We start from the raw sequence: 26,596 nt of genomic DNA, 5'->3' as shown, positions 1-26,596 counted from the left end.
AAAGAACGGTCTTGCTTGAAACCGTCTTAATTTAAAACTTATTACAATCTCCTTTTATTTTAATCGGTTGTGATAGCTGTTTAAGTTTAGACGGTCTGAAATAAGATTTGCGTAGAATAAGTAACGATCTTTTGACCGTCTCATACAGTAAACCGGTCCTCATCATTCAATAATAAAACGACTTTACACAAACCTCCCTCTTTTTTTGGTTTCTTGTTCTTTTTCTCTGTTCAGGTGTTCACTTTTACAGAGTTTTACTGTGTAATCAAGATTCTGTTTGAACAAAGATGAACTCAGGAGGAGAACTTCTCACCATTCATCCTTATGAACTTCAATTCACATGTTTGATTTTCTTCATCTTCTTTAATATTTTTTTCCATATCTTGATCATCTTTGATATATATGTCTTTTATAATCTTTTATTTTTGTGGGTTTTTTATATAATTTTGTTTGGTTTTTTGTATGACATGCAACAGTTGAGTTGAACAAGCAGAACTCATGTACCATGCAACTTAGTAATAACACAGACAATCATGTTGCTTTCAAGGTCATTTCTTTCTCCACAAATTCTTACTTAAGACCATCCTATATTAAGACGACACTCACAATCGATTTAAATAGCGTTAAATTGAAAGGGGATTGTGAGAGGTCTTAACTTAAGATCGTCTTTAAGTAAGACCTAATGTTCTTTCACCAGTACTTTTTTTTTTTTTTTGCTTAGTCTTGGGTTTTTCTTGTTCTTTAGGATTTGCTATTGATTTTTCTTAAGTTTGAATTAATTTTCAGGTGAAAACAACAAATCCCAAGAAGTATTCTGTGAGGCCTAATACTGGGATTGTCTTGCCACATTCTACTTATGATCTCTTAGGTTTATCTTCTTTTATATAACCATTTTCTTTGATATTCAATTTTGATTTTAAAGTATTGTAGTTGTTTAGTTTAATTTGAACTCAAACTTTTCGGAAACAGTCTCTTCGTGTTGCTAACACAAGGTAAGGCTGCATACATCCAACCCCCTTGCTTCGCAATTTGCTGGAGCGATTGAGGCACCGGGTAATGTTGTTGTTTGTTGAACTCAAAACTGTTCTATTTCAAGTCCCAATTTAGATGATTTTCTGACTTTTGTCATGTGTTGTGTATCCTTTGATAAAACTTAGGTGAACTGTCTTAACTCTTAACTGTTCTGTTAGGTCACAAACTTTATGGTTGTGTGACGACTCATGAAATAGTGGTTCATATTACACAATAGCATTACCCCAGTGCTTTAGGGACTTGCGCAAATAGCAATTAATTCCCTTCGGTAAAACTTGGTAAAACAGTCTCACACAGAGAGTCTGAGACCGTGTGTCGTTTTGATGTGGTAGTATAACACTCCCACTTATGTCTTGAAATTCACAATTTCTCATTGAAGACGGACACTATCCGTCACGAGCTGAAGACGGATAGTGTCCCTCTCACAAAATGTAAATGGATAGTGCAAGTGGGGGGAAATGGATACCCCACTTGCCGTCCTACTTGCATTTTGTGAGAGGGCCACTATCCGTCTTCAGCTTGTGACGGATAGTGGCCGTCTTCAATGAGACGGACTGAAAGAAATTTTACATGAACCAGTATCATGGACAAATTGGGTTTTTTTAGATCTTTTCTTATACTTTGATTTTGTTGTTGAGGTGGGCAATAGTCACAATGCAAGCACAGAAAGAAGGTCCTTCTGATTTGCAATGCAAGGACAGGTTTCTTCTCCAAAGTGTGATCACCAGCCCTGAATCAACCATCAAGGATATTACTTCGGATATGGTTAGGCTTATGCTTCTGAACTTGTTGCGAATTCATTCTTCATCCCGGATAAATTGTCTAGAATTAGTTTGAACAAAAGATGCGAGCTTTCTTAAACATTTAGAAGGGATTGTCTTGTGGATATACAAATACATCAACTTAGATAGGGAATTTTGCTGTGTAAGTTTATTTTTTGTTTTAAATGGTGTAAACACTTCGCCCACTTCTTTTTTACTGCATGTCGACACAGCATGTTTTGTTTTTGGCTAAATGCATGAAATGTTTTCTTCATTTAACCCAAACAAATGAACAAGGAAGAATAATCTTTAAAAATTCAAGAAACTGTTAAAAAGAATTATCAGTAAGGACAGTCGAGCCCGAGCAACATGGATTATAAGCTACCCAGTTTTATGCCTAAGGAAATAAATGCTAGACTTGACGCTTGACTATATGATTATGTTGTACGACTGGTTAATGAGCTCATATTTATGTCTTGTTTCGACAGTTTAAGAAGGAATCCGGGAACTTAGTTGATGAATACAAATTGAAAGTCACATATGTCCTACCTTCAGAACCTCTACCAGCTACTGTTGAAGAATTTTCAGATGAAGGGTCTCCACCGAAGCCTTCTGTATCTGACAACGGGAGTTTGAATGCTACTGACGTGAGTCTATGATTCCTGTAGCTATATATTATGCTTTTAAACAATGTTTTTGACGGCGTTTCTTCATTGTTAGCTTAATAGGAATTATGTCATGCACTTGCAGACTTCAAGAGCCCCTGTCGAAACACAAGATGATTTAACGCAGGTGACTTTCCACCCTCATACTTTGACTTTAGACTCAATAATGTTTAAACTCATAATTGTGGAATCATATAGCAGCTCCTTAGCTTTTATTTGGCTACGGTGTACTTATCCCTAACTTGTAGTTATATTATATAGTATACAACAACAAAGGCTTAGTCCCAAAACAAAGTAGGACCAGCGAACATGAATTGCTGGCTAGCTGGTAAGGTTATTACTGGTGGTACTCATCCTGGGTTAGAAACTCATAATTTAATTCAAAACTGCTATGGTTACTCCGTTTACACCAAAATTAAAATAAAATAAAATAAATAGCAACATTGAAGTATCCATTTTTACGGTAGTTGTAATAGCAGAGAAGCATGCTGTGAATGCTTCCATCTGAACCGGTCAATTTCTGACTGATGTAGCATTATAGCTGTGTATTTTGACATCTTTATTCCTTAAGCTGCACATTCATCTGTGCATGCCTGTGTGTGAGGTGGATTTTGACACTTTCTAAAAGAAAAAGATTATACACAAGTAGAGACAAAAAAAACTTGACGTCTATTTTCTCCACACGTTCTTACATTTCTATATGGTACCCTGACGTCTTTTTTCTCCAGACATCCTTACATTTCTATATGGTTTCACTTAGCACGAGTTTGCTTTGATCTTTCTGGGTTTAATTACTGTTAATGTTGATCTGATTAGTCCTTGTTTGTCTTGATAACATTTCATTTCAGGCAAAAGTTTTGATATCGAGGCTGACAGAAGAGAAAAACTCCATCCTTCAACTAAACAACAAGCTTCACCAGGAAATGGTATGATCCTTCCTTCTGCGTCCTTCCCTTCGCCTCTCCAAATAATTTTCTTTCAACTATTTACAATATCACATTCCCTTGAACATTTATACTGTCTGTCAATTGTGAACCAACTGATCTAGTGATCTCTGAAATTCATGCCTATCAGGCTGTAACCGGTGTTTATATGCATATACAGGGTTTTTTTCACTCAAATGCTACTTACCATTTTTCGGGTTTGAGTACTGCTGCCTAACATTTTTTCCCTCTGCCGAACATTACTAAAGTCATCATTTCGACATAATTTTGTTTTATGATACTACGTCAACTACTGGTCAAATGTCTGAATCTATATATATATTCTTATGAAACTTGCAGGATCGTTTGAGGCTTGAGATCAGTAGAGGGCGTAGTGGAATCCCATTCATGTACATAATCATTGTTGGATTCCTCGGAATCTTTTTCGGGTATGTTATAAACAGAAGCTGACTGATGAACCTTTGGATTCGACTTCAGTTTACTTGTTGCTGTTAAATATTAAAAGGTGAAAGAGTATCACTGCTGGACACCGGAAAGATTGTAGGATTTGTCTTAGACAATTATCTTTGTTCAGGATCATTTGTTCGACAAGTAGTATTTTGTAGTTTATTGTTCAAGAAGTCTCGGAGCAGATCAATTCCAACAAGTCTTTTCAACTAGTAGTTTTTGTAATCGACTCTATGGCTTCTTCAATTAACACTGGTTCTTCGATCAAGTGTGTTCTTGGAAAAGACCAGTTAAATCAAGCTTGTTGCAGGAAAGACCATTACATTCTTTGCTTCGAATTGGAAATCGCTCTCCCAGAACCTGTTCCTACAATGTAAGCCGTCTCGTTTTGCAACTTGCCTGATTATGGCCTACTGAAAAAGTTTTTTAGGTCACATGGGAAATTTTGGGGAGCGACTTGTTCTCCGGGAGACGCATAATTAAAAAGAATCAGTGCCATTCACTTGGGAATGATTTCAAGACGAAATGCTCGATTTTGCATGCTCTGCATTCTCTTATGACTTGTACTATTATTCACACATTTATTCTTTCGAAAAGAGCTCAATTGTTCATTCCTATTTTCAGATTAGCTTCTCTAATCACTCTCCAAAGACTTCGCTCTTACAATAACCATCTTCTTTGCGTTAATCCAACAACCGTGCTTAACTTATAAAACAACGTGACGCCAATACTCTTTTTTCAAGTATATATTTCACTATATTTATTCAAGTTTACGAGGAATATTAAAAAGAAAAGCGCGTGTTTTAAAATTGGTCCACTCCTCGAATACTATTTTACATTTTGCTCATTTTGTTTAAAATAAAGTTATGGAATTCCTGCCAACTTTTAGCCATTCTTTACCTTTTCGATGAGCACCGTATGCTGCAACTAAGAAATTATTCACTGCTATCAACGATGACAAATTCTTCTGTTCTCCGGTTTTTACACAAAAATGGCAACTAAGTTCAGGTTTTTTTTTTTAGAAAAAGGATTACGCATCTGAGCTAGTACCTCAGACCTGATAGTTTTTGAACATTTTTTCTGAGCATATTACCCTTTATAAATATAATTTTTGAGCAATATTATATTTTTTTAGTGTAATAATCTATGATCTTGTTTTTTTTGGAACAAAAAGGGTAAAATTTAAAATCCCGCCAAAAACAAATCCCATATTTAAAAGGCACTCCAAACCTGAACAAAATTCAAAACTGGAAGAGAAAAATACAAATCAAAACACAGGTGAAGAAAGATAAAGCGAAAATGGAAGCAGAAGAAGCAGGAGCATCTCTAGAATCACTAATGTTATCCTTCAACACTCGCATTTCTCAGCTCCAAGAACTCATCATTGCTCGCAACAGTTCTACTTCTTCTTCTACTTCTCCCTTTCTTCGTTTTGTTTTCAATTTGTTTAATTTCGTTGTCGTTTTACGATTGTTCGATTTAATTTTGCCATTTTTTGTACGCCGGCAGTGTATCCGGCGAGTAGCATCGCTGATCTCTCGGCTGTCGATGCGGCGGTCAAAGTCATGGAACTTCAAGTTCAATCGATTAAAGCTCGGTTACGCGAGGAAACCCTAGCTATTCCTAAAGCTAAGGTCTTCTCTTTTCTGATCAATTTAGCTGTTTATTTCTTATTATTTCTTAATTTCGTGCGCCGATTATGCGGTTAGGGTTTGCTTGAAGCCTTGATTTTGCAAATTAAGTCAACAATGATCAAATTAGTTTGACATTTTGTGAATTGTGCGGTTGTTTATGAGCTTTGTGATGCGGTTTATGACGAATTATGACTTGCAAATTTCTTGTAGAGATTCAGTAAGGATGGAATTAATACAATTTTTCGATTTTTATGTCGAGAATGCATGCTAGAGCTGGATATTATCCTCTGAAAGTTCAAAACTGTCTCTTCTTTTTTCTTCACAATTTAGCGGTTTATTTCTTATTATTTCTTAATTTCATGCGCCAATTATGCGGTTAGCGTTTGCTTGAAGCCTTGAATTTGCAAATTAAGTCACCAATGATCAAATTAGTTTGATATTTTGTGAATTGTGCGGTTGTTTATGAGCTTTGTGATCCGGTTTATGACGAATTGTGGCTTGCAAATTTCTTGTAGAGATTCAGTAAGGATGGAATTAATACAATTTTTCGATTTTTATATCGAGAATGCATGCTAGAGCTGGATATTATCCTCTGAATGTTCAAAACTGTGTGTTAATTTGATAACTAAATAAAAATTGAATAAATAGGTGGTGGCTGTGAGATATGAGATAAATTTTAGGGTTTAATTTAAATGTTGTTTTTGAATTGTTTGTGCAGAGATTAATTGAAGCATCTCTAAAACAACAGAAGAAGCTGCAAGAGATGTCAGTTCACGTTCCATCTAACTTTGCGTATACAATCTCGTCTTCAGGTTCCGATGCTAATGATAAGTGAGTCGCCTCACTTCTTTGACGATGTAGTGAACTTAAGCGTGAACTGTTTGGACTGTGGAATTTAGCTTTTGCTCTTTTTTTGCTGTTAAAGCTTAAAGGCAGGACATTCTAGGGATGATTTAGGATTTGGATCAATGAAGATAGAGGAGGAACCTATTGCGCTGCCCAAGGTTAAGTTTAAGTTGTGCTATACTGTCTAAATTGCGATTTATTTTGAAAGGAGGGTTTCGATTATACAATTCCCTATATAATCGGCAATTTTACATCTTACAGGAGAAAAAAGGCCGTGGACCTCCTCCATTGTGGTACATAACTGCAGACGAGCTGGGATCTCTATCATCGTTGAGTGCCTAAAACCTTGATATTTTGATAATGTATTGTTCCGGCATAGTTTATAACTTTGGTTCTTTCTAACTGTAGTTATATGAGAGGAAGACTGACACTGGAGAAAGTAAATGCGGCTATTAGTGATATGGCTACGTATGCTGAAGCAAATGCCCATCTTATCACATCCGCCAAAAAAAAGGTTTTGCAAATTAAGTTTTCTTCTTCCCAATTAGACTTGAATGTTTAATTCTCGAGCTTATACTAATCGCTGCTTTGTCTCTGTAAAGTTGCCTGAAAGCATGTGGGAGAGGGCTTTGGTAAGTGTACTTAGTATATTATTGCTTTACATGATTAACAACATGCAATTCCAATCAGGATTTGCTTCATTGCATTTTGACAGGCCTGTTAGAGGCTAAACTTTATTGCTATGGAAATGTAGGAACTCCGAGATATTGCAACGACAGAAGGAGTCAAAGGCAAACATTTTTTCCTTGAAAGTGATATGAAGGGACCGTCACTAAAGCTTGACAACACTGGAAAAGCAATATTAACTGTGAGTTTTGATTCTTTGTGTAGAGCCATTGCCATCTGATTTATGTTATGTGTTGATGAACTAGTCTAAACTCCAAACATTAAACAATGATGCTAATATGCTATAATGGCATAACTAAAGGCCTTTAATTAAGGTGCTACCGCTAAGAGTGTATCTTGATTGATGAACATTAGATGACCATTGACAATGAATTGACTTCTTTTTCTTTCTTTGCTGTTTAGTGACCGTCATCAGTGACTTAGGTGATAGTGCACTCGTGTTACACATGGCATTAAGGGTATGTATAGTTAGGAGAATTCGGAAGGGAGGGGTGGTAAATGAAGGGAAGTAATTTCCTCTGGTTGGTTAGCAAAATGGTAGTGGAGGATTTGGAGAGTAGGGAAACTGAATCCCTTATTTCCTCCTGCAAGGTAAATTAAAATCCTTCCAACAAATGATTGATTTGGAGGGAAAATTCATTGCCTCCATTCCCGCTTCCCTTCGCTTCTCTCCCCTTCCCGCCTCTCCTTTCCCTTTCCCCTTCTCTTTTTCTATCCAAACACAATGTAAAGTTTGGTCTAATACATGATAACTAATCTAAGAATCGGTTGCCGTGGGCTGCTCTCAAGTCATTGTGCCATAAATGCATTTGGTTGGGCAGTGTATGGACTATGAAATTGATCTACGAAACATCAAATGGTTTTAGATTAATTTGATTTATCAAAGTCAGAAGAGAGCACGGCTGAACTGACTCCCGAGTTCTATATTTTGTACTATAGTTAAGCAGATTCGGTGAAGGCTATACAGCCACTACACGTATAGCTATTTCAAGTCCTTCATAGTTCACAACTAGTTTGGCCATGTAGAGTCTTTTATAAATGTGCTCCACTCTGTGGTTAGCATCCAGGTCTCATCTACAATATATACCTATCTATCAATAGCACACTGGAAGGTTGAAAGAGAGCTGATTTGAGAATTTATTTGCACATGCTTACCTTTAGTGCACTTATTGTCTATGTCCCTCTCTAACTGGAGTTGTGTTAGATTTCTGAAAAAGTGTCAGCTCAACTGTAAGATTGCAGAGGATTTAGTGAGCTTAATGTGCTACTATAGTTGCCTGTATCTGATTGAAATGTGTGTATGAAAGAAATACACATACTTACAGCTTAGTTTTACAAAATGTGCCTCGTGCACGCTTAAGTCCAGGGGTCAGTGAGGCACTAGTCAAAACATCTCGGTGCGCCTTACGTGCATCTTATAGGCAAGGCGCACTACTATGCAATTTCAGTATGCGTTTTCTTCTAGTTCTTTTATTACACCCTTGTCTTTGGCATAGTATCGTCCCTTAAATTTACTCCTTTACATGTAAATCTTCTTCAAATACCAAAAAAGGGAAATATTGAACAAAACTTTATCTTAAAGATACGTATTTGTTTGCAAAAAACTGTGCGCCTCCTGGTTTTAGCGCACGCTTTCACTTCGCTTCTCGCGCTTTTTTGCCTCGCTGCCTCGTCTCTATTTGCCTCGTGCCTTTTAAAACATAATTTTACAGTAGTCTGGTTGTTTCCTGTACAGGTTCTTCGACACCTTGGCCGCATTAGTGAGACACGAGTTGGACACAATCGAGTGATTATCCTCTCAAAACCTCACTAAATGCATGTCCTAAACCTTGGACTCCTTTCTTATCCAAGAAAACAGGTATTACAGGTGCTTTTATTTTTATACTCGCTTTATTTCATTTTACGGATTAATTGAAATATTGCTGATATAAAATTATTCCCTCAGGCTCATCAACTTGAAATTGGTATTTGACAAATGCTTCTTGACTCATTGTGTAATCCATGATTGAATAGCAATCTCCGGTCAAAAGAACTCGGAGTAAGTTCATTTGGTTTGTTTTGATTTGTAACAAAAAAATGCTTTAGTTATTATCAAGTGTAGCTAATCAATCTTACCTTCGTAAATAATCGCTAAAATCTTGTACTCCATTTTGAATTTATGATATCATATGGTTATTGAATTTATATAGACGTCTGTTTCAGTTAAGAGGGGAGCATTGAGTACCTCCAAAAATGGTTGTGAAACAATCGCAAATCTGCTGTATGATAGACGAGAGAGTCAAAATGAACATAAGATTCTTTTGGGTTCTTTTGGCTTTGATTAATTTGATTGTTGATTTGTTTTTGTTTTGATGTAGCTTTTCTTGTTCTTCTTAGGATTTGTTGGATATCCTGCATAATATGTTTGCTTTTGTTCTTCTACTACTACTTTTTGGTCGAAATTAAACTAGTTATTCTGTCGAAATGTGCATTTATGGCTATCATTTGGCGTCTTTTTTCGTAGTTATTCTCAGCTGGAAAGAAACTCTTGCATTTTTCGTAGTTATTCTCAGCTGCACAAGAATTCCTTGAAAATAGTGGTACATTTATTCATGGAAAGGTAACACAACACACTGCATTATCAATCAAATTCGGAAGTAAAAAATCATAATCGAACAACACACAAGCAAGCCTTAAACATACCAGCAAGGCAGCAAGCCTTACACACACATGAAATAAATCCTGAGCATCATGTCTTAAGTTTTAGCATTTGAAACCTTCTGGAACCTTCTTTCCACAGCCATTTAGTAGGAGACTCAGAGCAATGGACGTCTTTACCTTGACCAGACCCAAAACATTAGCCTTGAGCGCGGTGCATAGACACACTGCTGCCTCGAGATCTGCTATGCCTTTCACTAGGTTACAGCATTCGGGGCTAGGCTTAGTCCCTATGACTTCAGTAACTAGACCAAGCCAGCTACCACACACCCCAAACTTAAGAGTGTCTTTGGGACATTTTGTTACATGGGTGGAAGGCGGGGAAGATGGGTAAGGTGGCGGGGAGCATGGGACATAATGGGATGAGACACAAGTGAAGCACAAGATATTAAAAATTACAATTAAGGCAACTGATTTTGAGCTTCCCATGTTCTTTTTAATGAAAGAAGTTCGTATGATCAGTTCTGTGTTATGTGTATAGTAGGCAATCTGGGCATATATATATAGTGAAAATGCTGTGATTTTCATTTATTTTTTTCTTTTATTTTTGTGTGGTTTGGGTTTCTTGGAACGACTCTATCTCAGACCATCGATTTTAAGAGCTTGTTTAGATCCACTTAAGAGAAAACAGATCATTTTGTTTTTTTTTCTAATCCACAAGGAAAATTGTATGTATCCTCCATCTTCCACGCCTTTCTTTTCTTCTCAGTCTCTTCATCCAAACAATCCCTATAGCTAGACGAGTCGTTCTCAAGGTGAATAGCAAAATATAGAGTTGCTCACAAAAATGGTCATTGATGATAGTAAAATGGTCATTACTAAGATGGCACAAAGAATTGCCAAACTCGTCCAAATCGCCTTACGCTAACTTATTGTAATGCTACTTTACCTTTAGGGTGTGTTTGGATAGGAAAAATGGAGGGAAGGGGAGGGGAGGGGGAAGGAGGGAAGGGAAAGGGAGAGAAAGGAAGGGGAGGGGGAATGGGGTGTGGGTGTTTGGATACAATTTCCCTCCAAATCTTGCCTATTGTGGAGAGATTTTGATTAGGTTTGGAGGAGGAAAATTGGATCCCTCCAAATCTCTCCCCCTCTATTTCCCTCCATCCTCATTTGCTATTCAAACAAGGGATTTTAAATCCCCTATTCTCCCTCCCTTTCTTTTCCCTCCAAATCCCTCAATCCAAACACACCCTTAATGAAGTTATCCCTTATATATTAATCTATCAATGCTCATTTTGATATGAGAAATGATCATATTAGTTAGTAATCATTTTCCTATAATTGGTAACCATTTTACCATCAATAGTGATCCCTATTAGTCTGTAAGCTGTACCTTCTTTTTTTATATCATCAGTGCTATTTACGTCACTACAGTTGTCCCTTTATCGTATATAGGACGATTAACGATAAGACGTTTTTCTAACTAAATAAGTAAATAACATTTGAAGACTTCAGTTATTATGAACTAGTCTTATGTTAGAACTTTGTTTGGTCATTTGTATTGCTGTGATCAATGTTGGATGGCCCATGTATGCTTTTGGTAGTTTAAATTCATTAAAAGTTGACTAACTTCTTTCCAAATATGTCTGCATATGTTGTTTTCGACCATAATTTAGTGGTTTCTGGTGCATTTGTGTGCCCTATTCTTAGTTGCCTTACTTGTCTTTTATTTAATGATTTTGTACTTGTGGTTGGTCTTCTTGGCAGTTGTGTTCTAAGGACCCATTTGATTGATTATTGATGTTGGCTAGACCAACTATAGTTGTCTCTTGGCCCTTGGCTATTTGTGAGACCTTTGCCTTCATGCCATAGTTGCCAGTTTGCTTTACAGATGAGCAAGTTAGGCCCTGTTCTTTTGGACTTGAAGTCACTTAATTTAAGTTAACTTCAGATTCTATAAGTTCGATTCGATTCGATTCGAATCCTATAAGTTGATTCGGATCATATAAGTTTAGTTCGATTCGAGATCCTATAATTTCGATTCGATTCGAGATCCTATAAGTTTGATTGATTGATTCAAATCCTATAAGTTCAGTTCAGATCCTATACTCACTTAATTTAAGTTCAGTTCAGATCCTATAAGTTCAGTTCAGATCCTATAAGTTTAGTTCAGATCCTATAAGTTTAGTTCAGATCCTATAATTTCAGTTAAGTTCAGATCCTATAAGTTCAGTTAAGTTCAGATCCTATAAGTTGATTCGATTCGATTCGAGATCTTATAAGTTCGATTCGATCTATAAGTTTGATCAAAAAAAAAGGGGTCTTAATGTAACAAACTCGAACATTCGAAATGATGACGACCTTAGTTATTGGTTTATTGAGCTGCTGATCGACGAGGAATTACCGGGGTGTTGGGTTCAGGCTCCGTGGTCCCATTTTTGTGAAAATATGTCTTGCATGTATAAGTTTAGGATGAAAATTGTATGATGCAAGAATAATGTTTTTATCATTATCTGAATGCATTTCCGGTCTCTAATCCTTCGATCATGAGTGTTAAACGCACTGAGACCTTTTTTTTGTAGTATACAACCTTTGGCACTAAATGCAGTTTATTGACCTAAATGGTAAACATGTTGGTGCTATGTTATCGGCAGATACTCGTTCGGTACTTAGGTGTAGCTCAGACAAATTTTTTTTGATAAGAGTCCAATACGGACTAGAAATAGGTGTCTTTGGCTAGGTAGGTGAAGATTAAAATTACTGGTATGAATCCTTGCTTTAGCATGTTAGCAGCCTTGTGGTGTAAATTTGCGCGGAGGACTGACGTCGGTTAATGGTTAATTGCGACTCAACTTATAAACGAGAAAAAAAACAAATTTGTGAAATGTTTTGCTTTATTTCACCCTAACGATTACTGATTCTAAAATCAACATGGGTGGGCACTGGGCTGCACCGGCGGCTGCAATCTACGAGAACGAATCTTGCGGTTCAAAGATACCAAATACTGTGGGCGGCTTGCTTTAAAATTTTAATTTTCATGGAAAGTAGCTGTCTAATTTTGTTGTTACATTACCTTTTCCACTGTTTGTGAGTTGTGATGACTGAAAAGTTATACTAATGAACTTCTCAATCTTAATGCTAAAGTTGAAAAAGCGGTATCACGGAATCACGGCCGCCTCTATAGAGACTATAAGTATCACCTCTCAATGACTAATGCGTAAGCATGTATTATTACTTGGATTTGTTAGTATTATAAACTACATGATCTGATCATATACTTCATTGAAAACATCCATAGTTCCATACCAGATTTTAACTTCCATAGAAAAGATATGGCAGAGTCCCACAAAGTAGCAGTAATTGGGGCTGGTGTGGCGGGTCTGATTGCAGCCCGGGAGCTTCAAAATGAAGGCCACCAGGTTGTCTTGTTTGAGAAATCCGACAAACTTGGTGGGTTATGGGTATATGACCCACGGGTTGAGTCTGATGAACTGGGTTATGAGCCGTGTCGAGAGATTGTTCACAGTAGCGTCTACCAGTCACTCCGAACTAACCTTCCCCGTGTCCTTATGGAATTCTCGGGTTTTGGCTTTGCGGAGAGAGAATACGGGGACCCCAGAACTTACCCGGGTCATCAAGAAGTGCTGGCTTTTTTGAATGATTTTGCTACTCAGCAGGGGATCATTGAGCTGATTCGGTTTAACTCGGAGGTTATTCGAGTTGAGCGAGTTGGGGATAGGGTGGATAAGTGGGTAGTTGAGTGGCGGGTAAAAGAGGAAGGTAAAAGGGCAAAGTTGGAAGAAGAGGTTTTTGAAGCTGTTGTAGTTTGCAACGGTCATTGTACTGTGCCACGTGTTGCTGATGTGCCAGGTAAGTCTCTGACACTCCTTTTTAACTGTCTTTTACCAGCCATTTAAAGTGACTGAACCAAAAACTGGAGAATATAGAACAAAAGATTTAAGGATGTCGGCGATAGAGTGATTAAAAATTAATCGGAACTTTAACTAAAGGATTTGTTTTTTTTCATTGTTTGTAGCTCTCTCGCCCGCCCGCCAGTCCGACAATATTTGGAAACTTTTCATTGTTGTAAACACGCAGATGATTGATATATGGCCAACACCTTAACCTGCTATAAACTACCCTCTTAACAGTTTCGCCGGCAAATCAAACATTCTGAGTACTTCTTCTGTCCCAATCATTTGTTTATCTTTGATTAAATACCCCTTAGAATATAAAAAGGCAAACAAATGACTGAGACAAAGGAAGTAATTCATAAGTATTAGAGAGCAATAGATAAAACCAAATAGAAATATGAAATTCTAGTTAACTATGGAGTAATGTTGTAATTTGTCTGTTATGCTACCGGAGTAATTGACGATGCAATTGACAGGAATTGAGAAATGGCCAGGAAAACAAATACACAGCCATAATTACAGAGTTCCTGACCCATTTCATAACCAGGTTTTCCCTGCTTCAATCTAAGCTTTGCTTACTGATGTTGGTTTCATTTCTGCATAAAGTGACCCACATGGGTATTTTTAATGTCGATGGGTCTCAAACTTAGATCATGAATACCACTCCTCGATGACTTTACCACCTAAGCTATTCAATATATGCTTATACAGGTGGTGGTTGTAATTGGGAATGGACCAAGTGCGCAAGATATATCAAGGGATATTTGTAAGGTTGCTAAGGAGGTTCATGTCTCATCAAGGTCACCTGATACTGTATTTTCAAAACTTGATCATAATCTTTGGCAACACTCCTCTGTAAGTCACAGTTTCCTTCGCGTCTTTAACACTTACTCCGTAATGAAGCTTTCCTAGTATAAATCTCATGACCACTTAACATTAATCCTCTCATTATTGGTAGATTCATGACACTAGGGAAGATGGCACAGTGGAGTTCGAGGATGGATCATCAGTTCAGGCCACCATAATCATGCACTGTACAGGGTAATGTTGTTGTATTAACTATTGAATAATTACACAGGTAGATAAGCTATTATTGAATCAGCCTCGAGGATTACTTCCTTTCCAAACTTTTTCACAGGTACAAATATGAATTTCCATTTCTGAACACAAATGGAATCGTAAGCATAGAAGACAATCGAGTTGGACCGCTGTACAAGCATGTGTTCTCACCCGAGCTTGCTCCTTGGCTTTCTTTCCTGAGTTTACCTCAGAAGGTAAACAAAGAATACCATTGCTTTAATTCTTTTTGGCGCAGATGTCAGCTAGCATAGCTGGTAAAGTCACGAGGGTGGTACTCATGACCTGGGTTAAAATCCCGTCAGCAACAAGTTTGTCCTTGTGGCTCCCTCTAGACAACAAAAAGTTCTTTTTGGCAATATGAGTTTTGAGCTTTTTCCTACTGTATTCTGCGTAAAAATATTTGGATGACATTTTAGCGATGTTATATTTCAGATCACTAACGAAAGAAATACCTCAAAGTTTAGGTCATCAAATTGGAATAATTGACCGATTAACCTAAAAGAACCAAAGACGAATTTTTCGCTCTATTATTCTCACTGGTTTTCTTCATGATCAGACAATAATATTTGATATGATCGAACTTCAATCAAAATGGATATCAAGAGTCTTATCTGGCAAAGTACGTCTACCACCGAAGGAGAAGATGATAAAAGACGTACAAGAGTTTTACCAGCAAATGACATTACTGAAGAGGCCTAAACACCTTACCCATTTTCTCTTGGATTCTGAAGAGGTATAAACATCTCTTTGTAGTCATGGCTGCGAATTTAGTTTCATCATCAAATTTCCCAACAAAATATAGTAGAGTAGTACTCGTGAATAAATTCAGTGATCCATTTCGGTTAAGTGTTCATCCAACTCATTTTAGGTTACTTGATCATACAACAAACCACTCTTTTATCAGCTCATTTCACTATTTTTAATTTTGATGTCGTTTTTGTTTTTTCTGATTTCTGATTAATACTTGTGTGGCTTTGTATAAGTACTTGGACTGTTTAGCAGAACAAGCAGGAATCTCACCTGTGGAAGATTGGAAGAAGGAGATTCACCGAGAGTCATCAAAGCGCAGAGAGCAAAATCCGGGTGGATTTCGAGATGAGTAGTTAGTAGGCTTATAATGAGGTCCGTACTGTAGTTCTTGACGCATTTTTCATTATGAAAATTACCATTAGCTTACTACTGAGTGCAACGCCTTTGTTTATTCTGTGCCGATGTGCACGCTTATTGATGAACAAAGAAGAAAATATGAAGATGGTTTGGCCTACAATTTGATGATCTTGATATATCGCATAAAGTGTACCTTGAATGCCAGGTTTGAAATATTTTGCTGATCACAAATTTTTGTTTAAGACGGCCGTATCCGTCTTATAGTTAAAACGGGTCATACACCCATAATCCGCCAAGTTTGTCGGATTTGAAGATCCAATATACTGTGGGCGGCTTGCTTTGATGGAAAGTCGCAATCTAATTTTGTTGTTACATTACTTTTTCCACTACTTGTGAGTTGTGATTACTGAGGAGTTCTACTACTGAACTTATCAATCCTAATGCTAAAGTTTAAAAATCGATTTCATTACTAGATACGGAGTATAATTTCTTCTCTTTTCTTTCTCTCGGATAAAGAGAGCTAAATGGACGGCGTGGATGTTCACGGCCACCTCTATAAACTATTAGTATCACCTCTCAATGACTAACGTGTAAGCACGTATTCTTAGTAGGATTTGTTTGTATTATAATATTTGATCTGACCATACTCTATAGAAAAGTAGAAAACATCTATAGTTTTGTACCAGATTTTGACTTTTCTAGAAAAAATATGGTGGAGATCCATAAAGTAGCTGTAATTGGGGCGGGTGTCGCGGGTCTGATTGCAGCCAGGGAGCTCCAAAATGAAGGCCACCAGGTCGTCATCTTTGAGAAATCCGACAAACTTGGTGGGTTATGGGTATATGACCCACGGGTTGAGCCCGATGAACTTGGTTACGACCCGACTCGAGAAATTATCCACAGTAGCGTCTACAAGTCTCTCCGAACCAACCTTCCTCGCGTCCTTATGGAATTCTCGGGTTTTGGCTTTGCGGATAGACAATACGGTGACCCCAGAACTTATCCGGGTCATCAAGAAGTGCTGGGATATTTGAATGATTTTGCTGCTCGGTATGGGATCACTGAGTTGATTCGGTTTGAGTCCGAGGTTATACGGGTTGAGCGAGTTGGGGATAGGGTGGATAGGTGGGTAGTTGAATGGCAGATAAAAGAGGAAGGTAAAAGGACAAAGTTGGAAGAAGAGGTTTTTGAAGCTGTTGTAATTTGTAACGGTCATTGTACTGTGCCACGTGTTGCTGATGTGCCAGGTAAGTCTCTGACGCTCATTTTTAACTGTCTTTTACCTGCCATCCAAAGTGACTCAGCCAAGAACTAGAAATTGTTTTCTAGGGTTTGAAGTTAAGGGAGAATTAAACATGGGACACACGATTTAAGGATGTCGGCCTAGAATAATTAAAAATAGGGATAATTGATAATCACTACCAACATTAGAGCCATCTTTCACAATCAGTACCAAGATAAAAAAAGTTCAATAATCAATACCAAGATGTGGACTCCGATTCAATTTTAATACCAAAAGTCATTTTCAGTCAACAAATAAGATAAACTGACTAAAATACCCTTTTCATCAACATAATTCATTAGCCTCACATAACTCACTAAACCCGTCATTCTATCAGTGTCCATATTCTACCCACCGCCTTCAGCCCTTCACGGCTTCACCCATCACCGCCTCCACCACGCATCATCACCCTTTCATCATCAGGAACACACCTAACCACCGTCTTTTAATCGCCATAAACGAATTCTACCCGATCTCGCTCCTTATAAACGACCCCTGCTTCTCGGCCGCCTGGTTAGATCTGCAATAATGGTATGTGTGGTTGTTGGTCGGAACCAAGGACGCCAGGGAGCGTGAATCAAGAAAGGAGCGTGAAGTAGTGATAAGAGGTGTGTGGTGGTGCAGATTGTGGTGGGATGAGGGGGAGTGATGTCTGCGAGAGAGGTGGCGAGGGCTGTCGTGAGATGGGTGGAAGGAGGATTAATAGGATGGTGGTCAACTAGTCGGAAGTAGGAGGAGGCCAAGGTGCCGAGAAGGGTGATGGGAGAGACCACGCAGTGGTATTTGCTGGTGTATGGAGTGGGTGGGATTCGATTTTGCCGCTGCGGTGGTTGTGGTGTGTTTTCGATATTGAATAAGGAGAATTGGTGGTGTGGTGGGAGTGGTGGAATTAGGGTGTCGACTTGCGAGATGGGGGTCATGAGTGGGTTATGGTGATAGGTGGTTGAGTGAGGGTAGTGTTTGGTGGTGAGTTAGAGTGGTTGGTGGTGGAGTGAAGGCAGGGGTGAGAGCATAAATAAGAGGGAGGGTAGAATGGGTATATAATACAAAAAATTGACCGGAAAAATTAAAGTTGGCCTGAAAAGTACCATTTTCAGGGAAGTTGGTATTAAAATTGAATCGGAGTCCACATCTTGGTATTGATTATTGAACTTTTTTTATCTTGGTACTGATTGTGAAAGATGGCTCTAATGTTGGTAGTGATTATCAATTATCCCTTAAAAATAAATCGGAATTTTAACTAATTGATTTATGGAGTTCTTTGCATTGCTTAGGAGCTTGTCCAACCTTGTAGCTCCCTTGCCGGACACTATTTGGAAACTTCTCATTGTTTTCAGACATATGATTTATATATGTCCAACACCTTAACTTGCTGTAATGGACCCTCTTTAACACTTTCATCTGCAAATCAAACATTCCGAGTAATTCGGAAGTATTTACACTGGTCTTATCAGACCGTGTTTTACGGGTCTTCTGGCAAGAAATAGGTAAAACCAAATAGGCATATCAAAGCCTCTAATGAAGTAAATGAACTAATATGTTAGTTGACACATTTGACAGGAATTGAGAAATGGCCAGGAAAACAAATACACAGCCATAATTACAGAGTTCCTGACCCATTTCATAACCAGGTTAAGTTTTTCCCTGCTTCAGTATAAACTTTGCTTACTCTTATCTGTTTCATTTTCGCATGAAGTGATCCACAAAGGTATTTTTTATGTTGACGGGTCTCAAACCCAGATCATGAATACCACTTCTCGATGACTTTACCACCTAAGCTATTCAATATATGCTTAAACAGGTGGTGGTTGTAATTGGGAATGGACCAAGTGCGCATGATATATCACGAGATATTTGTAAGGTTGCTAAGGAGGTTCATGTCTCATCAAGGTCACCTGATACTGTATTTTCAAAACTTGATCCCTATCACAATCTATGGCAACATTCCTCGGTAATTACAATTTCTTTTGTTCCTTCACCTCTTTAACACTTAATGAAGCTTTCCTAGTATAAATCTCATGAACACTTAACATTAATCCTCTCATTGTTGGTAGATTCATGACACTAGGGAAGATGGTACAGTGGAGTTCGAGGACGGATCATCAGTTCAGGCCACCATAATCATGCACTGTACAGGGTATAATGGTTAATGTTGTTGTATTAACTATTGAATAATTACACAGGCAGATAAGCTATTATTGTTATCAGGCTATCAGCCCTGAGGATTACTTCCTTTCCAAACCTTTTCACAGGTATAAATATGAATTTCCATTTCTGAACACAAATGGAATCGTAAGCATCGACGACAATCGAGTTGGACCGCTGTACAAGCACGTGTTCTCACCCGAGCTTGCTCCTTGGCTTTCTTTCCTGAGTTTACCTCAGAAGGTAAACAAAGAATACCATTTCTGTAATTCTTTTTAGCGATACGAGTTTTGAGCTATTTCCTACTGTATTTGCATAAAAATATTTTGGATGACATTTTAGTGATGTTATACTTCAGATCACTGACGAAAGAAATAGCTCGATGCTTAGGTCATCAAATTGGAATCATTGAACTATTAGTCTAACCTAAAACAACCAAAGACGAATTTTTTTCTTCTATTATTCTCATCGGTTTTTTTCATGATCAGACAATAGTATTTCATATGATCGAACTTCAATCAAAATGGATATCAAGAGTATTATCTGGCAAAGTACGTCTACCACCAAAGGATAAGATGATAAAAGACGTACAAGAGTTTTACGAGCAAATGACATTACTGAAGAGGCCTAAGCACCTTACTCATTTTCTCTTTTATTCTGAAGAGGTATAAACATCTCTTCATAATCATGGCTACGAGTTAGTTTCATCATCAATTTTCCCAACAAAACATAGTACAGAGTAGTACTCGTGAATAAACTCAGTGATCCATTTCGGTTAAATGTTCATCTGAGTCATTTTACGTTACTTGAAGCTCATATAAGGTTTAGGGTAAATTTCATTGAACTTCTTGTATTAGCAGATCGACCATAATCATATAACAAACCGCTTTTTATCAGCTCATTTCACTATTTTTAATTTTGATGTCGTTTCTGTTTTTCCGATTAATACTTTTATGGTCTTGTACAAGTACTTGGACTGGTTAGCAGAACAAGCAGGAATCTCACCTGTGGAAGATTGGAAGAAGGAGATTCACCGGGAGTCCCTAAAGCGCAGAGAGAATAATCTGAGTGGATTTCGAGATGAGTAGTTAGGCTTATAATGAGGTCCGATACTGTAATTCTTGACACATTTTTCATTATGAAATTACCATTAGCTTAATACAGTGAAGATGGTTTGGTTTGAAATATTTTGCTGATCACAAATTCTTTTTTAAGACGGGCATATCCATCTTATACTTCAAACGGGTCAAATAAATTGACAAGACAGAAGCAAAATGCCTAGGGAGTAGGGACTAACAAAAAATATGTCCCCGTTTTAAGCTTAAACGGATGTACTCATCTTAAGAGAGACCGACTATTTGCTGATTTATGTTCACGGATTTCTAACTCGAGTTGTGAATATAACTCATCATCGGAGTTCATGTTCTTGTATTTATATGTTCGAAAATCCAATACTCATAGTTATGGAAAGTTGTCTGAAGTTTCACGATAAGGCTAGAAGGAAGACAACCACCCATAATTGTCTCAAGTCTCGTGTAAAACCGCTTTACAATTAACAAATTACAGTACAAAGGTACTTAATTTAAAATGTCTTTTAAGTAAAAAAAAAGATTAAGAAACAAACATCAACATCATCAGTCAACTTGGACAGATGAGTAGTTGAGTACATTACTTAATCAATCAGTACACAAAGACATCTATACCAAATTTCAACGTCACTATACCAAAAAATATGGGAGAGTCCTACAAAGTGGCAGTAATTGGGGCGGGTGTGGCGGGTCTGATTGCATCCCGGGAGCTCCAAAATGAAGGTCACCAGGTCGTCATCTTCGAGAAATCCGACAAACTAGGCGGGTTATGGGTGTATGACCCACGGGTTGAGTCTGACGAACTTGGTTACGACCCGAGTCGAGAAATTATCCACAGTAGTGTCTACAAGTCACTCCGAACCAACCTGCCTCGAGTCCTTATGGAATTCTCGGGGTTTGGCTTTGAGGATAGACAATACGGTGACCCGAGACCTTATCCGGGTCATCAAGAAGTGTTGGCTTTTTTGAATGATTTTGCAACTCAGTATGGGATTACTGAGTTGATTCGGTTTGAATCCGAGGTTATACGGGTTGAGCGAGTTGGCGATAGAGTGGATAGATGGGTAGTTGAGTGGCGGGTAAAAGAACAGGGTGGAAGGGTAAAATTGGAACAAGAGGTTTTTGAAGCTGTTGTGGTTTGTAACGGTCACTGTACTGTGCCACGTGTAGCTCGTGTACCAGGTAAACAGTAGCCGTCTTTTTTTAACTGTTTGGAATTTATTACCCGCCAACAAAAGTTCACTTTTGGCAGATGCATACTCCCTCCATTCAACTCCACAAAGCCATTATCTCTTTTGCACACTATTCACAAGCGGACATTCAACTTCAATTTTCTCTCGATACATAAGTGAAAATATATTAATGTGAGATCTTATTTTATTCGTCTTTAAGAGTACATTAAAAATATCTAACTTTATAATTTTTGCAAATACGTAACTAAAGACATTTGCCGACTAAAAACCGCGTTGGCAAACGTGATAAAGCATAATGGCTTTGTGGAGTTGAATGGAGGGAGTATTAGGATTGTCAATTGTGCTAAATATCTTACCTATTATCTCAGCATCATTATTGCATGATGAGACGGTCTTAAAGTGAGACGGTCCCATTTTGTAAAAGAACAACTCATTTTTATCAGTTATCTTTTTTTAACTTTTAGGAATTTATTACCCGCCAACAAAAGTTCACCAGATGGCATACGCATCATTGTTAAAACAAGCAACGGCCTGGGCTGCACCCAAATGGAGGAAAAAGAGTCCGCTTTATAAGACAAGGAGGTTCCACTCTAAAACCAATTGACAGTAGAGGGAGTAACTCATTGTCTTATAAAGTGGTAATTCTTCTCCTGTTTCACGTTTTATTAATCATTATTGCATGAGACGGTCTCACACTCTGAGACCGTCCCATTTTGTAAGAGAACAACTCATTTATTAACATAAAATGAATTGTTTTTTTACAAAAATGGACCGTCTCATTCTATAATGTGTGATTAATCATTAGTAAATTAACATATAGTAAAGGTTTTAACTTAGTGGTTAAAAGTAGGGACAACAAGAAGTTTGATCTAGAACGGGTCTGAGCAACGAGATTCATATCCAGATCCGTTTTAAAATAAGTGTATTCGGATCCTGCTCGTATCCGACGGGTCTGTGAAAATAGGATCATATTCGACCTGGAACGAGTTGGGTATGGGACCATTGTCATCCCTAGTTAAGATAGAGGTACCCTGACAATAGGTCAAAGGTTCGAATCCCGTCCCCCTAAATTGTACTGGCCTCATTTGGCAATGATATGCAACTTATCAATGCCTCCAGATTACTTACTATTCAATACATTCAATAATTAACTAGCTATGGTTCAGATCATAATCTACAATGAGACGGATTGTTTCTTTATATATTGCCTAATTCAACATGACAGGAATTGAGAAATGGCCAGGAAAACAAACACACAGCCATAACTACAGAGTTCCTGAGCCATTTCACAATCAGGTAAATTTTTTATTACCTTTTTACCTTGTAACAGGACAAACGACGACGGCATTCTTAATGCCATTGAGTCTATCTAGAACACAAATCATGAATACCACGGCTCAGTGAGTTTACCTAATCTATGTAACATCTGGTTGAACAGGTTGTGGTTGTAATTGGGAATGGACCAAGTGCATACGATATTTCGCGGGATATTTGTAAGGTTGCTACGGAGGTTCATGTCTCATCAAGGTCCCCTGATGCTACATATTCTAAACTTGATCATAATCTATGGCAGCACTCCTCTGTAAGTCATAGTTTGTTTACTTCCTTGATCCTTTCTTGTTACTATAAAATCTGTTGCCATTAAAAATATTTATCCGCTAATTGTTTTGTAGATTCGTGACACTAAGGAAGACGGCACAGTAGAGTTTGAGGACGGATCATCAGTTCAGGCCACCGTTATCATGCATTGTACAGGGTAAGCACCCCATGGATAGTGCCACTTGCATATTGTGAGAGGGGCACTATCCGTTTTCAGCTTGTAACGATAGTGCCCGTCTTCAATGAGATTTTGTGTTATACAAATGATATTTAACTCAATTTGAAATTTAGTTGTAAAATTTATTATTATTAATGTTTTGTATTAATCGGTGGAAAAAGGAAAGTTTAGTACAATCCAGTTATAGATATAATACGGCTGTCAAAAAAAGTTATAGATATAATATAATGAAAGCCCAATTACAGATATGATATGATAAAAACCCAATTACAAATACGATATAATGAAAGCTCAATTACAGCCAAGTTCATTTAAGCGGGAAAATTTTGAAGATCTCTTATTATTTTAGTATAAGGGGGATTAACTATTAGGAATACTCACATAAACGGAAACCTTTCAAAATTCTAGGGTAATGTTGTGTGTTGTTTTACTTCTTGACAGGTACAAATATGAGTATCCGTTTCTGAAAACAAATGGTATTGTAAGTGTCGATGATGATCGAGTTGGACCACTATACAAGCATGTGTTCCCACCAGAACTTGCACCTTGGCTTTCTTTCCTGGGTATACCTCAAAAGGTCAGCACAGAATAGCATTGCAGCATTGTATTACTTTGATTATGATTCTTATCTATTACGAGTATTACTGTCGATAAGAAACTTAGGGAGTATTGTTGAGTACTCATAAATTTTTATGCTTTTCTCCTTGAACAGATACTAATATTTGATACAATGGAAATGCAATCAAAGTGGATAGCAAGAGTATTATCCGCCAAAGTACGTCTACCACCAACTGAAACGATGTTGGCAGACGTACACGAGTATTATCAGCAAATGTCATTACTGAAGAGGCCTAAGTACCATACTCATTTTCTCCCAGATAATGACGAGGTAATTGCGTATCTCACATTCCTTATATATTCCGACTCCTCGCTTAATTTCATCATCATGTTTCTCTACAGAATCAGCACCCCTGATTGAATGCACTCCATCTCATTTAAGGGTTAAATTTAATGTGTCATTAACCTTCTTGTACCAACAAGTAAACCTTGATCACACAAACAAACTAGTCTTACTCTGTTGGAATATTTCCAAACAACTTTCTGAGTGTGAAGGCTAGCTATGGTGACTACTACTCCTTTAATCATAGGTAAACAAATCAATGAGAAGGAGGGAATATATAATTTATAACTGTATTATCTAAGATATGGACTGATAGATGAACCATCTCAAACAAAACTTTAAGGTGATGATTGATTTCCAACTATTATATTTATTTCTATTACGTCCCCTCACTTGAATTTCCATTGGACTTGAAGAGTGGTTAGTGCACAGGTTCCAGCATACCATGTGCTGAAATTCCACTTCGTGAGTTATTGAGGTTGCCAGGATTCAAACCCGCGACCTTTGGAAAATGAAAAAAAAAAGGTGGAATTGTAGAACCGGCTTTAATTTGCACAAAGCTATTTTCTCCATATATAGAAATCCTAGGAGAAATAGCTATGATGTGACCTTGTAATTATGAAATATCAACATTTGAAGTGATGCCTATGAGTTGTAAGAGTAGTTTTGACTTTGCAAGTATACTTCTAATTATTATCATCGTGGCCTATTTTTAGTATTTGGATCGGATAGCAGAAGAAGCGGGAATATCACCGTTGGAAGATTGGCGGAAGAACATGTTTAGGGATATCCTTAAACGCAAACAAAATAGTCAGAATGAAGATGAACGGGAAAGGAAAGATGGATATGTTTTGGCTAACAATTTATGATCAAAAAAGGGTACAAAGAAGTGTCCCTCAAGTGTTTGTGTTGTATTTTGGGATAATTTATAAGTTAGAAAGTGGATTGAAATACTTTGATAAAAAAAATATTTTGTGATGATGTTGTTTGACATATGAGTGATACCATATACCTCAGGATTCCATGATATTTATAGGTAAACATGCAATCTTTCACATTTAGGACACATGCATGAGAAGTAATCTTTTTTTTTTTTTTTTTGAATCCCCTATTGGGGAGCACTAAGAATTAACTAAATCTGCATCTGCCAACGCCGCTATATAGGGAGGAAATACACCCTCCCAACTACGACGCCCCTCCACCCACGGCAAAACATGAGCATACTCATGTGCCACCTTATTCCAACTTCTACGCACAAAAGAAAAACTAACATCATCAAACCTACGACAAAGTTTCAAAATATCGTAATAAACAAGAAAAATATCATTGCGCCCTGTCCGTCTCTTCTTCAAATCTTCTATGACCACTTCACAATCCCCCTCAACTATCAACCTCCGAATGCCTCTTGATTCAGCTTCCTTTAACCCGGATAGAATAGCCACTGCTTCCGCCAAAGTAGGGTGATATAGAACACGAGCCTGGATTGTTGCACCCCATAGCATCATCCCATCCTCACCCCTGCATACGACGCCCCAACTCGTCCCGACTCCCTCTTTAACTCCCGCATCAACATTAATCTTCACCCTACCCCTCTCAGGCCTCGCCCAACCCGCTGCCACATACTCCCTCGGAGCAGCCAATGGCCCTGCCCCATCCGACATCTCCCACAACACCTCTCTTGCTCTCTGAATCACCAAGTCCGCCCTCCAAACCTCCTCCTCGAACAAAGTCCTATTACGCCTTTCCCATAAAGCCCAACACCCAACCATAAACATCTCCCAAGTCTTCGCATCCATCTCGCGTCCAGCTTCCTCCATCCAATCCCTCACCATTTCAAACCCCTCCGCACCTCGTACCTCGATTCCTAGCCCCTCCCAGACCGCATCCACCCAACCGCACCCTCGGACAACATGGAGACACGTTTCCGCTCTCGACTTGCACTGTGCACACACATCATCAATCAAGCCCACTCGCTTAGCAATATTCATCTTAGTTGCTAAAGCATCATTACATAATTGCCAAAAAAACACTTTTATCCTAGGCAAAACTGAGCATTCCAAATACGATTCCATAGCATCATATCACGAGCACTATCCGACTGACCAGCCATGTCCACCCCATCCGCTACCAATAACTTATAAGCATGAGAAGTAATCTTGATTCAATAGATTATTTTGGAATTTATATTGAGGCGCTGTTTGGTAAACGGCATATTGATCAATTTTTAGCATATTTAAGGGTTTTAACATGTTTGACCAATCAATATGCTAATTTTAGTGTTTGGTAAACAGCATATTGAAACAACATATTTGGGGTCAATATGCTGCTTACCCTAGCATATTGGTTAGAATATTGTAAAATAGGAAATTTTTCTCCATTTTACAAATAAAACTAACAATCTACTATTCGTAATCTGTCAATTACCAAACACTTAAATTAATTCTGCTAATTATAAT

At 37.9% G+C, this 26,596-nt stretch overlaps 7 protein-coding genes across 10 annotated transcripts; 5 read left to right on the top strand and 2 right to left on the bottom strand.

The window, feature by feature from the left end:
• Nucleotides 1-4,117, top strand: LOC141605218 (vesicle-associated protein 1-2-like). 2 transcript variants are annotated; one of them, XM_074423908.1, is made up of 8 exons: nucleotides 1-342; nucleotides 477-547; nucleotides 787-868; nucleotides 1,682-1,797; nucleotides 2,282-2,440; nucleotides 2,544-2,585; nucleotides 3,307-3,384; nucleotides 3,742-4,117. In XM_074423908.1, exons 1-8 carry the CDS (start codon nucleotides 288-290, stop codon nucleotides 3,850-3,852), a joined length of 714 nt encoding a protein of 237 aa, XP_074280009.1. In that variant the 5' UTR covers nucleotides 1-287; the 3' UTR covers nucleotides 3,853-4,117. The 2 variants fall into 2 exon arrangements, with proteins under 2 accessions (XP_074280009.1, XP_074280008.1); XM_074423907.1 differs by having other exon boundaries at nucleotides 150-342; nucleotides 2,514-2,585.
• A 963-nt stretch (nucleotides 4,118-5,080) lies between these two features.
• Nucleotides 5,081-9,360, top strand: LOC141605217 (SKA complex subunit 1 homolog). The gene is made up of 10 exons (XM_074423906.1): nucleotides 5,081-5,245; nucleotides 5,359-5,483; nucleotides 6,202-6,314; nucleotides 6,409-6,487; nucleotides 6,591-6,658; nucleotides 6,738-6,843; nucleotides 6,932-6,961; nucleotides 7,084-7,197; nucleotides 8,752-8,874; nucleotides 8,962-9,360. Exons 1-9 carry the CDS (start codon nucleotides 5,149-5,151, stop codon nucleotides 8,827-8,829), a joined length of 810 nt encoding a protein of 269 aa, XP_074280007.1. The 5' UTR covers nucleotides 5,081-5,148; the 3' UTR covers nucleotides 8,830-8,874; nucleotides 8,962-9,360.
• A 219-nt stretch (nucleotides 9,361-9,579) lies between these two features.
• LOC141605221 (putative lipid-binding protein At4g00165) lies at nucleotides 9,580-10,275 on the bottom strand. Its single transcript, XM_074423910.1, has one exon. The coding sequence runs from the start codon at nucleotides 10,239-10,241 to the stop codon at nucleotides 9,759-9,761; it is 483 nt and encodes a 160-aa protein (XP_074280011.1). The 5' UTR covers nucleotides 10,242-10,275; the 3' UTR covers nucleotides 9,580-9,758.
• A 2,293-nt stretch (nucleotides 10,276-12,568) lies between these two features.
• LOC141605215 (flavin-containing monooxygenase FMO GS-OX-like 3) lies at nucleotides 12,569-20,364 on the top strand. Of its 2 annotated transcripts, XM_074423903.1 has the most exons (8): nucleotides 12,569-13,523; nucleotides 14,044-14,114; nucleotides 14,279-14,422; nucleotides 14,526-14,608; nucleotides 14,706-14,841; nucleotides 15,204-15,380; nucleotides 15,631-15,769; nucleotides 20,286-20,364. In XM_074423903.1, the coding sequence occupies exons 1-7, from the start codon at nucleotides 12,986-12,988 to the stop codon at nucleotides 15,748-15,750; spliced, it is 1,269 nt and encodes a 422-aa protein (XP_074280004.1). In that variant the 5' UTR covers nucleotides 12,569-12,985; the 3' UTR covers nucleotides 15,751-15,769; nucleotides 20,286-20,364. The 2 variants fall into 2 exon arrangements, with proteins under 2 accessions (XP_074280004.1, XP_074280003.1); XM_074423902.1 differs by lacking the exon at nucleotides 20,286-20,364 and having other exon boundaries at nucleotides 15,631-15,927.
• LOC141605214 (flavin-containing monooxygenase FMO GS-OX-like 3) lies at nucleotides 16,344-20,364 on the top strand. The gene is made up of 7 exons (XM_074423901.1): nucleotides 16,344-17,001; nucleotides 18,597-18,667; nucleotides 18,838-18,987; nucleotides 19,091-19,173; nucleotides 19,289-19,424; nucleotides 19,670-19,846; nucleotides 20,150-20,364. Exons 1-7 carry the CDS (start codon nucleotides 16,464-16,466, stop codon nucleotides 20,267-20,269), a joined length of 1,275 nt encoding a protein of 424 aa, XP_074280002.1. The 5' UTR covers nucleotides 16,344-16,463; the 3' UTR covers nucleotides 20,270-20,364.
• Nucleotides 20,365-20,832: 468 nt separating this feature from the next.
• On the top strand, nucleotides 20,833-25,156 carry LOC141605201 (flavin-containing monooxygenase FMO GS-OX5-like). Of its 2 annotated transcripts, none has more exons than XM_074423886.1 (7): nucleotides 20,833-21,451; nucleotides 22,688-22,758; nucleotides 22,901-23,044; nucleotides 23,136-23,218; nucleotides 23,681-23,816; nucleotides 23,952-24,128; nucleotides 24,857-25,156. In XM_074423886.1, exons 1-7 carry the CDS (start codon nucleotides 20,914-20,916, stop codon nucleotides 25,007-25,009), a joined length of 1,302 nt encoding a protein of 433 aa, XP_074279987.1. In that variant the 5' UTR covers nucleotides 20,833-20,913; the 3' UTR covers nucleotides 25,010-25,156. The 2 variants fall into 2 exon arrangements, with proteins under 2 accessions (XP_074279987.1, XP_074279988.1); XM_074423887.1 differs by having other exon boundaries at nucleotides 23,151-23,218; nucleotides 24,857-25,135.
• Nucleotides 25,157-25,261: 105 nt separating this feature from the next.
• Nucleotides 25,262-26,128, bottom strand: LOC141607140 (uncharacterized). Its single transcript, XM_074426500.1, has one exon. It carries the CDS (start codon nucleotides 26,126-26,128, stop codon nucleotides 25,262-25,264), a length of 867 nt encoding a protein of 288 aa, XP_074282601.1.
• Nucleotides 26,129-26,596: the final 468 nt, after the last annotated feature.

The sequence above is a fragment of the Silene latifolia genome, chromosome 10, assembly GCF_048544455.1.
Source record: "Silene latifolia isolate original U9 population chromosome 10, ASM4854445v1, whole genome shotgun sequence".
NCBI lineage: Eukaryota > Viridiplantae > Streptophyta > Magnoliopsida > Caryophyllales > Caryophyllaceae > Silene > Silene latifolia.
Note: the sequence above shows the minus strand (reverse complement) of the source record. Positions and strands in the feature narration are given on the sequence as shown.

Bases quoted from the DNA above. Each gene is read 5' to 3' on its own strand.
- LOC141605218 (XM_074423907.1), top strand. From the start codon at position 288: ATGAACTCAGGAGGAGAACTTCTCACCATTCATCCTTATGAACTTCAA. The intron at 548-786 runs GTCATTTCTTTC...ATTAATTTTCAG, and splicing joins ACAATCATGTTGCTTTCAAG to GTGAAAACAACAAATCCCAA. The intron at 2,586-3,306 runs GTGACTTTCCAC...ATTTCATTTCAG, and splicing joins CACAAGATGATTTAACGCAG to GCAAAAGTTTTGATATCGAG.
- LOC141605217 (XM_074423906.1), top strand. From the start codon at position 5,149: ATGGAAGCAGAAGAAGCAGGAGCATCTCTAGAATCACTAATGTTATCC. The intron at 6,488-6,590 runs GTTAAGTTTAAG...TACATCTTACAG, and splicing joins AACCTATTGCGCTGCCCAAG to GAGAAAAAAGGCCGTGGACC. The intron at 6,659-6,737 runs GTTGAGTGCCTA...TTCTAACTGTAG, and splicing joins GAGCTGGGATCTCTATCATC to TTATATGAGAGGAAGACTGA.
- LOC141605221 (XM_074423910.1), bottom strand. From the start codon at position 10,241: ATGAAAATCACAGCATTTTCACTATATATATATGCCCAGATTGCCTAC.
- LOC141605215 (XM_074423903.1), top strand. From the start codon at position 12,986: ATGGCAGAGTCCCACAAAGTAGCAGTAATTGGGGCTGGTGTGGCGGGT. The intron at 14,423-14,525 runs GTAAGTCACAGT...CATTATTGGTAG, and splicing joins ATCTTTGGCAACACTCCTCT to ATTCATGACACTAGGGAAGA. The intron at 14,842-15,203 runs GTAAACAAAGAA...CTTCATGATCAG, and splicing joins TCCTGAGTTTACCTCAGAAG to ACAATAATATTTGATATGAT.
- LOC141605214 (XM_074423901.1), top strand. From the start codon at position 16,464: ATGGTGGAGATCCATAAAGTAGCTGTAATTGGGGCGGGTGTCGCGGGT. The intron at 19,174-19,288 runs GTATAATGGTTA...ACCTTTTCACAG, and splicing joins ATAATCATGCACTGTACAGG to GTATAAATATGAATTTCCAT. The intron at 19,425-19,669 runs GTAAACAAAGAA...TTTCATGATCAG, and splicing joins TCCTGAGTTTACCTCAGAAG to ACAATAGTATTTCATATGAT.
- LOC141605201 (XM_074423886.1), top strand. From the start codon at position 20,914: ATGGGAGAGTCCTACAAAGTGGCAGTAATTGGGGCGGGTGTGGCGGGT. The intron at 21,452-22,687 runs GTAAACAGTAGC...TCAACATGACAG, and splicing joins ACGTGTAGCTCGTGTACCAG to GAATTGAGAAATGGCCAGGA. The intron at 24,129-24,856 runs GTAATTGCGTAT...GCCTATTTTTAG, and splicing joins TTCTCCCAGATAATGACGAG to TATTTGGATCGGATAGCAGA.
- LOC141607140 (XM_074426500.1), bottom strand. From the start codon at position 26,128: ATGAATATTGCTAAGCGAGTGGGCTTGATTGATGATGTGTGTGCACAG.